At 36.3% G+C, this 11,116-nt stretch overlaps 1 protein-coding gene across 1 annotated transcript in view; it reads right to left on the bottom strand.

Annotated features, from left to right (window-relative positions):
* KLKB1 (kallikrein B, plasma (Fletcher factor) 1) overlaps window positions 1-7,498 on the bottom strand; it is a 34,964-nt gene extending 27,466 nt beyond the window's left edge. The window contains exons 1-3 of the mRNA XM_006834509.1: window positions 7,441-7,498; window positions 3,973-4,135; window positions 2,574-2,680 (exon numbers count right to left, since the gene is read on the bottom strand). Of these exons, the coding sequence (XP_006834572.1) occupies window positions 2,574-2,680; window positions 3,973-4,135; window positions 7,441-7,498 (328 nt within the window). The remainder of the gene's footprint in view (window positions 1-2,573; window positions 2,681-3,972; window positions 4,136-7,440) is intronic.
* Window positions 7,499-11,116: the final 3,618 nt, after the last annotated feature.

Raw genomic sequence — 11,116 nt, 5'->3', positions numbered from 1 at the left:
AGGAGGGATAAATTCAAGATCATATTTTGGCTCTCGTAGATTTGTTTTCATTTTCTTCAGCTTTAATTTGAATTTGCATATCAGTAATTTATGCCCATAGAATCCTTCAATACCACAAGTCAAGGCTTGAATTTTTAATACCCTCAGCTTGAGAAATGTTAAGCATATTCTTCCCTTTTGGTTTTCTAACTCCAGGTCTTTGCACATTTTATTTTGATATTTGACTTTGTTTTCTCAAGCTGACCTTTGAATTGTTCTGTTCAGTTCCTGTACCTCCTCATTTCTTCCATATGCTTTAGCATCTCTACGCTGGAGAGCAAGTTTCAGAGTCCTTTCTGACATCCATATTTGTCTTTTACTTCTTTTTTGTCTTCTTAATAACCTTTTGTTTTCTTCATTTATGATGTTCTTGATGTCATACCACAACTCTTCTGGTCTTTGATCTTTACTGTCAAATGCATCAATTCTATTCATCAGATGAGCTCTAAATTCAGATGGAATATGTTCAAGGCTATATTTTAGTTCTCATAGACTTGGTTTAATTTTCTTCAGCTTTACCCTGAACTTGCATATGAGCAATTGATGGTCAGTTGTACAGTCTGCCCCTGGTCTTGTTTTGACTGATGAAAAGGAGTTTTTCCATGGTCTCTTTCCACAGATGTAGTCAATTTGATTTCTGTGTATTCCATCTGGTGAGGTCCCTATGTATAGTTGTCTTTTATGCTTTTATGGTATTTTTTTTTAAGTGTTTGCATTGAAGAAGTCATTGGTCCTGCAAAATTCTATCATGTAATCTCCAGCATTGTTTCTATCACCAATGCCATAGTTTCCAATTACTAATCTTTCCTCTTTGTTTCCAAATTTTGCATTCCAGTCTCCAGTAATTATCAGTACATCTTGATTGCATCGTTGATCATTTTCAGACTGAAGAAGTCAGCAGAATTGTTCAGTTCCATCATAACTGGTTTTAGTGGTTGGTGCATAAATTTGAATAATAGTGGTATTAATTGGTCTTCCTTACAAGTGTATGGATATTATCCTATCACAGACAGCACTGTACTTCAAGACAGATCTTGATATGTTCTTTTTGATGATGAACACAATGCCATTCCTCTTCAATTTGTCATTCCCAGCATAGTAAACATTGTGATTTTCAGATTCAAAACAGGCAATAGAAATCCATTTTAGCTCACTAATGCCTATGCTATCGATGTTTTTGCATTCCATTTCATTTTCTCACAATTTCCAGTTTTCCTAGATTCATACATTCCATGTTCTGATTATTAATGGATGTTTACAGTTGTTTCTCTTTATTTTGAGCTATGCCCCATCAGCAAATGAAGGTCTTGAGGGCTTTACTCTATCTGTGTCTTCATGGTGATCTCTGCTTTGTTGAAACAGCTCTTCTCCTGTCACATTTTGAGTGACTTCCAACCCGAGGGCACATCTTCTGTCACTATATCTGACAATATTCTGGTGCTCTTCATCGTGTTTCAATATGCAATATTCTGGTGCTGACAGTGTTTCACTGCTATTCATAAGGTTTTTGTTGACTAAATATTCAGAAGTAGGCCATCTCTTCTTTTTCCTACTCTGTCTTCATCTGGAAACTCAGCTGAAACCTGTCCACCGTGAGTGACCCTGCTAGTATTTAGAATACCCATGACTTAGCTTCCAAAATCTTAGCAACACACAAGGCACCAAAGTATGACAAACTGACAGATGATTGATGTTGACAACTAAATACATAAATATATATAAATATAAATATATCTTCAGATATCGCAAAATTTTCTTTGGCAGTGGAAAAGGAAGTACTACAAGAGACTGCTGGTATATCCATTACCCATAGAGGAAACACTTAGAGATGCGTGTTCTCTTTTAATTTTCATCTGGAATCAAGGGAAGTCTATTGTTTTTATGCATTTTCCCCTCATGCAAATGATAGATTTGTGTGCAACCTCATAAGTAATAGGTGCTTTTTTGCATGTGTTGACTAGTAATGACAAGAGAGTAGTCAACATGAATATGCTCCCCTCTATCATTTTCAGAGCTCTGGTAGTGTAGTGGTTACGAATCAGGCTGCTAACCTCAAGGTTAGCAGTTCGAAACTACCACCTGTTCTGTGGGAGAAAGATGAGGCTTTCTGCTCCCGTAAAGATTTACAGCCTCGGAAACCCTGTACAGGGTCACTATGAGTTGGAACCAATTCGACAGCACTTAACAACATCAATTTCAGAAAACTGCCAACTACCGTATTTTTCTGAGCACTCCTTTCCAAGGATCCGTGACAGTACAGACTTGAGCAGAAGCTCTAAGGTTTTTGCTAAGTGCTATCGTTCCAGCTCACAGGAAATCTGGAGAGGGTTTCTAAGGCTGTAAATCTCTACAGGAGCAGATAGCCTTAACGTTCTCCCTGGAAGAGGCTGGGGATGCTCAAAGCACCAACTTTATCTTATTCTCAAACTGCAAACTTATTACAGACTAGTGTTTATCCTATAAAGCCAGCGCGTTCCCCTTTCTAAGGTAGACCCATTATTAATTCAAGTTTAGCTAAATATTGCACAACTTACCACTGATTCGACGGCCACAGTGCTTTAGCGAATGTCCAGAAATTGCTCCCGCCTTTGGCACTCTTGGAAGGAGCCCCGTTACACTTTCTTTCAAGAAGCAACCAAACCTGTTTTAAAATTGGTTTAACTTAGAAAGTACAATATAAATAAGCACTGAGGTAATAGCTTCTATTTTCTAGATACTAATAAGTCAGGGATAAAGGAAAATAAACTAAAAATATTTTCCCTGACACTTTCTGGGAAGAACGTTCTTAGAGACAATTGCAAAACATCTAATGGTTGCTTAATTTTCACATTGTTTTTCTTTACACTCACAATTTTAAGTTCAATGTAGAAAATCAACCAGATTAAAGCGTTAATGATTTTTCTTTTGCTCCAAAATATTCAAGGAAATTTTGTTGGCACTTAGTAGTTGTTTTTGTAAATACTTTTTTTTTGCTTAAAAACAAAAAAGTAAAGTTAAGTCCAGATATGGGGCTCATTTTGTTCATTACCTCTTTGTAGATTGCACCTAATAGAATATTTTCAATTTTTAATAACAATACTAGTGTTATTCATGAGGATTCTAGAACCAAACTCAACTTTATCATTGTACCTCTGAGATACATTTTGGCTTTTCTGTGCAAGTTTAACATGTAGGATTAGGCAATAATTAGCTGGTTTCAAATTCTTAAAGCCAAATAGGTTGAAGATAAAAGAGCTATAGACATAGAACTGGAAAAAACAAAGTTAATTCTGAATATTGATCAAAATCAGCAGAAATTAAGAGAAAACTAGGAGTGTATTTATGGATGGATCTACATGACCTAATTAAGAAATTTAATTCCCAACTATTTTTCCAGGGCTCTTACTTTTCCATCCTATCACCTGCTCACACACACACAACACATACACACACAGCTTAGTAGTCTTCTGTTTACATTTGTTCTCCCCCAATGCCACAAATTCTAGATTTTACCAATTTATATTCCAAATAAATGTTGTCATACAAATTATGCCTTAGGACTATATTATCTGCAAATGTGATAGTGGGTTAGGTGGTAAACTTGTTTCCTTGCTTACAAGAAATATTTGCCTGATTAGGTCCTTTCTTGACAGTCTAGGTAATCTCTTAACCCACTGATTCTCAAACATTTTCCTTTTGTCCGTGGACAAATGATTGCCTTCTACTTTAAATGAAGAATCCTACTGTGGTGCTGTTGTATAAGCACTGGATTGCTAGCCATAGGATCAGCGGTTCAAAATCACCAGCTGCTCCTCAGAGACCCTATGTTGAATTACTATGAATCAGAACTGATTCATAGGCACTTAACAACACTTTGAGTGAGTGAGAACATTTTTGCACAAGAATGATTTGAAAAGTGATTGACCACTTCAATAATGAACTACTGACTTTTACCTTTTCTGTGTGTCATTAGTTGAACTTGCAGGAAGAAAACTGAATAATAAACACCTGGGCTGGAAGGTGCACATCATCTGACAGTACTGGGCACTTGGGGTGTACATGGAGGTTATATCTCCTCCTCGAAAGAAGATATTCTTATAGAGTTGAGTCAGACATCCTGTAATATAATCATAAACATTCATTATTTTGAAATAAATACAAATAATTTTTAGAAATGCCTCAGTGTTCTGAACCTCCTTCCACTTAATATCCAACTTGACTGTAACAATGGAGGTACAATGAAACAAATATTAAGAAAATAATTTGAGTAATATATAATGTTATTTAATATCATTTTCTGGGCACTTCTATTTGAAAAACATGGCTAAATTTAACTAAATTATACAATAATTTGCACATAAATTATCTCCAATTAAGTATAACCCCAGCTTCATTTCACCATGTAAACTAACATACTATAAAAATATCATGCCTTAAAAATAGCAATGTGTGAACTTTTTCAAAACTCTTTCATGACAAACTAGCTTTTGACAATCACTAGCTATTTATAACCACTCCATAAGGGAAGCTAAGGTAGGCTTTGTTATCTGCTTAAAAAAAATTTTTTTAAAGAAGTAAATAAGTCTCAAGACAGTAGAGACCTGCCCAAGATCACACAACTAATGAATGCCGTGGGCCATGGGGCAGGAATCTAGCTCCTCAAATTCCCAAATGTTTTTCCTTTTTCAATTGTGCAATGCTATTGTTTCTCATCTTCAGTCTAATTTAAGCAAAGTAATAGTTTGGGGTATATTTTACTTTAGGGATGAATGCAGGAGAGAATACATGATGTTTAGTTTTGATAAACTCATTTTTTAGATGGTTTAAGCAAGTGTCTGCTAATGTCAAATTAAAAACAATTTTTGACTATTTGTTCTTTGGAATTATTCATAACTCTAAAATGCATCCACACATTACTAGAGAATTAAGTGTTATCTTTACTGTCTTTAGTATATGAATATGAGTTTACCTTGGGACAACCCACCTGAAAGTCTATTTTAAAAGCTTCCTACTCTGGTAGCATATTCATTTTAGATAGTTCACTGTCTGTTAACCACACAATATTCTAACAATAGCCTTGTTCATTTCCTTTGGCAGTGGTAACACTTCAATTTTAATAACATCCATTTTTACATTGCCTTCTAGATAATAGGTATCTTAGACAACATATATTTCATTAAGCACTGCAGATTAATATTTTATCTGAACAACTCTACCTTCCATTTTGACTACTGAACCCAGAAAGATTAGTCATCTTAATCTCAGAAGTGTGGCTAAGATGACTATCCCTTGGGTAAGGTTTATATTTGGAAACTGTACAATTATCTTCAGGAAGAATCTTTTAGAAATATAAGTGTTCAAGTGATTTGTATAGATTTTATACATACACAAAATGCTATGGAAATTGATCCAGTGAAAATACTAGTAAAGAAATCTATTTTATAGACAAGTAATGTTTTTGGCTGACTCATAATTTAAAAATCTGTACTTCCCACCCTGACCTCAGTGCACACATCTGTGTACAAACAGTGGTCAGTGCTAGCCTAAGAGTTCCCATTCTGCAGTAAAGCCTCTGTGAACCGCTATGTGGCTAAGCAACAACAGGAAGGTGACTAGAAATGCACCAACTGTTAGGTTGATTGGGAAGAAACTTAATAGATGTTCTTCCTTACTCTTAACAGTTGCTGGTGGTGAGAATAACATGATGATACATGTGAAGCAGTGTTCCATAAATCCCCTCATAATGGCCATAGCTGTCACACTGGCCATGAACTTTGGGCAGGATGTTCTAAAAAGGTTCTAATGAAATAATTACATGACCAATAAGGAGAATTAAAGCACTCTCAATTTTAAAAAATGAGTAAAGTATATAATAATTTACAAAAGAACTGCAAGTACCTAATAACTATATGGAGTCCTGGTGTGGCACTGCAGGTTAATGTACTTGACTACAAGATTGATTTGAAATACAAGGTCGGTGGTTCAAACTCACCAGCCGCGCCTCAGAAACCCTGAGTAAGATGTCTATGAGTCAGAACCAGCTAGACAGCACTTAACAACAACAACATTTCTAATCACAGCATTTCTGCATATGGGACTCAGATAATATAGTTTCTCATTTTCTGCTTTTTTGGTGTGGTGCTGTGGGTTAATGTGTTGGACTACAAGGTTGGCAGTTCAAGCTCACCAGCCTTTCCTTATAAACCCTATATAGGGTTGCTATGAGTCGGAACAGACTCTATGGCACTTAGCAACAACAAATACAATCTAGAATGGATTGCTTTCTGCGATAACATATAATTGGAGTGGCCATAGTCTACTACAGCTCCGTCTTCTACTCCTTCTCAATATTGAATGCGTTTATACTTTGTTGATTATGGTTCAAAAAATTCTTTAAGGAGTAAGGAATAGATGGAGCAGCATTGTGACTTAGTGGTGAAAAAAAAAGAAAGAAAGGAAAAACCACACACACAAAATAAAGCTTTCAAGAACTTCTCCTAAAGAAATTTAAACTCTTACGAATATAAATTTCACTCAAGAGATGTTTACTTCAGCCATACATCTGAGGGGTTAAGTAAACAACCATCTTACTTCAACACAGACTAGAATACACCTAGAGTGATGCTGCAGAGAAAACTCCAGTCTGCATTGATTAATGAAAACCAGAGTCCACTATCATCTTTATTCTCAGAAAATGAAGGGAACAGTAAAAGATCAAAATCTGATGTTGGAAAATTTTTCATACACAAATATTCAAAAGAATTGTTTACTATTCTTTTGAATAGTAATTTAAATTGAAATCAGATTCTTCCACTTCTGAAATAGTGACTGAAAAGAATAGGAAAGTATGTATCTATCATGACACTTGGGTGGACCCAGATACTAATAAATACCTAGCACTCTAGTAGCGTAGTGGTTACGAATTGGGCTGCAAACCTCAAAGCAGTTCAAAACTACCAGCTGTTCCGAGGGATGAGGCTTTCTGCTCCCGTAAAGATTTACAACCTCGGAAACCCTGTACAGGGTCGCTGTGAGTTGGAACCGACTCCACGGCACATAACCAACCAACTCTTTTGAAGATTCAAATAAAGGTGATTATTTTTTAAATGTTGATATTAAAAAGAGAGTGGTGATTTTTTGTTTTTATTTTTATTTGTCTTTGTATCTACTTTGCATAGAGTTCATTCCAAATAGCAGCTTATTCACACAAGTTCTATGACAGTCTGCTCTACTAAGCTCCTCCTCCTGGTCTGTAATGGTTGTCTAGGAAAATATATCCGGAAGTGGTACCTGATCCTAAACATGAGAAGGACATGGGTCCTGAAGATGAGTGTTCAATAGCTTTCTGCAAAGGTGGAGTGTCTAACTCAATTACTCCTCTATCACACCCTTCGCTTTAAGCCTTGAAAAGACTCCACTTACCACAGGAAACGGTAGCAAATAAGGAAATGAAATAAACTGTATGCCAGAATGAAACCATCCTAAAAAAGAAAAACAATACATGTATGACTCTGCCGATGATTTTAGACCATGTTCAACATGAAATTACACTTCAGTTAATAGATTTTTTAAACTAAGTGCCTGAATTACTAATCTAAGTACACAATTACCACTATAAAGTAGAAGAGTTTTCTTCATATATTTTATGCCTTAGAACTTTTAAAATTTGCAATACTTTCAAAGATACAAATTAAGTCCTCTGGACTATTATTGTGTTTGTTCTTGATTTGCATCCTTTGTAATTTTATAAAGGAAATTAATTGAGTAGAGAGAAAAAAAACCAGATGTGAAACCTCTTGATTTGAGTAAAAATTAAGCTATTGCAAGTAATAGTAATGACTGGTTGACTTGCTGTATGCCACTGAGTGTGCTCTGACTCATAGCAACCTTGTCTAGGGATTCTGATGTTATAAATCTCATCACAGCAGAAGTCTCATCTTTCTCCCATAGAGTGCCTGGTGGACTTCAACCGCTGACCTTGAGGTTAGCAACCCAACACATAATGTACTACACCCTTAAGGCTCCTTTATAATAGCAATAATACAGTCTCAAATCTCTAAATAAAGAAAACCACTGAGAACATTCATGAGCCCATTTCTAATTTTTAAATTGGTCAAATGTTATCTTTGGCTTTGAAATATCTTGTATTTAAATATTTTCACATATATTATGATCAGTTCCTTCTAGGCTCTCTAAATACTAGGGAAATTAGAACATAAAATAATAGCTTCTTCATAAAGTAATAAAAACAAAAACTAAAATACAGTTATCGTTAAAAACTGCTTTATTTGGTAGCAATCAGAATAATAAAAAGTCTCTACCTGAAAGCACATTTGCTTCCGTGGATCTGGTGGTGAGGGTATCTTCTTGCCACTTAAAAATGAATGGTCTCCAAGCTTTCCTAATGTGCCACTGCAGGCAATATTTGCTTGACTTCAATATTGACTTTGGTTTTGTGCCAATGGTTTCAGCATTTATCCTGGCAACATATTGCATGAGTGTCTCAATTCTGTGTTCAGCTGTCTTCTTTAATAGATTAACTATTTCATGTTGGTGGTGGTTGTGTGCCATTGAGTCGGTTCTGACTCATAACAACCTTGTATATAAGGTTTCCAAGGCTGTAAATCTTTATGGGAGCAGGAAGTCTCATCTTTCTCTGGAGGAACAGCTGGCAGATTCGAACTGCTGACCTTGTGGTTAACAGCACAGCTTGTAACACACTATGCTACCAGAGGGTCACGCAATTCATGAACAGGTTTCCTTTCTTTAAAGTGCTCATAACATCTCCAGTGATTTGGAATTGTGAAACTTAAAGCTCATCTAGTTTATTCAGAGTAAACTCATCTTCGTTTATTCAAAGAAATATATAACGTTGACATTTCAGGTTTGGAAGGACTGTGTTGTAGGATAAGCACTTGATTGCTAACTGAGAAGTTGGCAGTTCAAACCCATCAAATGCTCCTCAGAAACTTATACAAGGTCGCTATAAGTCAGAACCAACTCAACATCACTTAACGGTAACAACAACAACCCATGCAATTCAGGCAACATGTTATATCAGGAGTCAGCAAACCACAGAACATGGACTTGGTATCTATATTTTTTATATAAAATGTTATCAAATATAGCCATATTCATTTGCTTATATATTGTCTATGACTGTTTTACTCTACTATTATAGGGTTCTGGTGTGGTGCTGTAGGATCACCATAGGATAAGTGTAAGGTTAGTGGTTGAATCCACCAGCCACTCCTCGGAAAGCCTATGAAAGATTGGCACTTCAAACCCACCAGCACTCCTTGGAAAGCCTATATATATATACAGTGTTGCTATGAATCAGAACCGATTTGATGGCACTTAACAACAACAGCTTTGTTTTATTGGGCACTGGAATCCTGCTGTGGCACTGTAGGATAAGCTAACTGCAAGGCTGACAGTTTACCCAGCAACCGCTCCTCGGAACCCCTACACTGGGTCGCTATGGGTCAGAACTGACTCTGCAGCTCTCAGCAACAACTGGCATACCAGTAATCAACAAAAGGAAATCCACCACTTAGTGCAGTACAAAAGAATTTAAATTTTGGATACCATCTTCTATCAGCCTCAACAGAAAACAAAGATGATTTGGACATAAATAGCTTCCCACTACATCACTGCATAAGCATGCAAAAGTTGTTTCTCTAAAAGGTGAGATTGTAGATTTTTAGCCATTGCAATGGACTTCTGTGTTTAGTTTGAATTTTTATTACAGTGAAAGAGTAATTACATTCTAGTAAAACAATAAAACACAAAAGTTTATTTGTGAGTCTAAAATAACTGAATTAGAATTAACCTGAAAGAGGTACTGGTCGGCAGAATTCTACAATGCCCCTCAAAATGTTCCACCTAAAACCTGGAGACTGAATACTATGAGCTATTACAGCCATTATGATGCTCTGTTACATAGCCCAGTGTTAGAGAAGGCAGTCTATAAGATCACCTCACTTTTGGCACCAATTGTAAGTTCAGAAATCTTCAAGAACACCCTTTGGTTCGGTAATTTACTAGAAAGATTCATAGAACACACTGACAACTGTTATATTCATGACTACAGTGAAAGGATGCTGATTAAATTCAGGCAAGGGAAGTGATACATGAACAAGAGTCCAGGAAAGCTCCAAACACAGAGCTTCCAGTCATCTTCTCACAGTGGAGTCATGGACAATGACACCCTCTTAACAAAGAAGTGTGGTGAATACACACCGAATACTGCCAACCAAGGAAGATCACCTAAGCTTTGATATTCAGAGATTTCACTAAGACTCTGTGGTTAACCGTTCATCTGATTGACCTCAGTCTGCAACCCCTCTGGCAGTCAAACTGATGCCTCATGTATCAAAGCTTCCACCATAAATCACATTATTAGACTTTCAAGTATAGTCAGTTCAAGATCCTGAGATAAATATGACATTCCTACAGGGCAGGTTATCCCAAGGACTTAGAGAGTACCTCCTAGGGGCTCAGAGTAAAGGCCAGACCTGTCTATGGGCAATGGTAGCTTCTTTACTACTCACAAGGCAGAGGGGATGTTACAGATATAAAATCTGCAAAAAAATAAAACAAGAAAATAAATAAACATAGGGGTTTTTCAGATGGCACCACTTCTCTGTCAGTTTGTCATGCCATGGTGGCTTGCATGTTACTATGATACTGGAAACTGAGATATCAATATTTCAAATAACAGAAGGATCACCCATCTGGTGGATAGATTTTACTGGCATTTCCAGACTAAGAGTGGAAAAAGGGACCCGGCAACCTACTTCTTAAAAAAAAAATTAATGGCAAGTGAAAACTTTATGAATAGCAATAGAATGTTGTCTGATGAAGAATTGATACTTTTGAATTATGGCGTTAGCCTAGAATATTGAATGAATGTACCATGGACTGCCAGAAGAAAGAACAAATCTATCTTAGAAGAAGTATAATCAGAATGCTCCTTAGAACCAAGAATGGGTAGACTTAATTTCCCATACTTTGGACATGTTATCAGGAGGGCCCGTTCCCTGGAGAAGGACATTATGCTTTCACTGACATCCACAGTCAGTGAAAAAGAGGAACA

This window comes from Chrysochloris asiatica, unplaced genomic scaffold (assembly GCF_000296735.1).
Source record: "Chrysochloris asiatica unplaced genomic scaffold, ChrAsi1.0 scaffold00011, whole genome shotgun sequence".
In the NCBI taxonomy this organism is placed as follows: domain Eukaryota; kingdom Metazoa; phylum Chordata; class Mammalia; order Afrosoricida; family Chrysochloridae; genus Chrysochloris; species Chrysochloris asiatica.
Note: the sequence above shows the minus strand (reverse complement) of the source record. Positions and strands in the feature narration are given on the sequence as shown.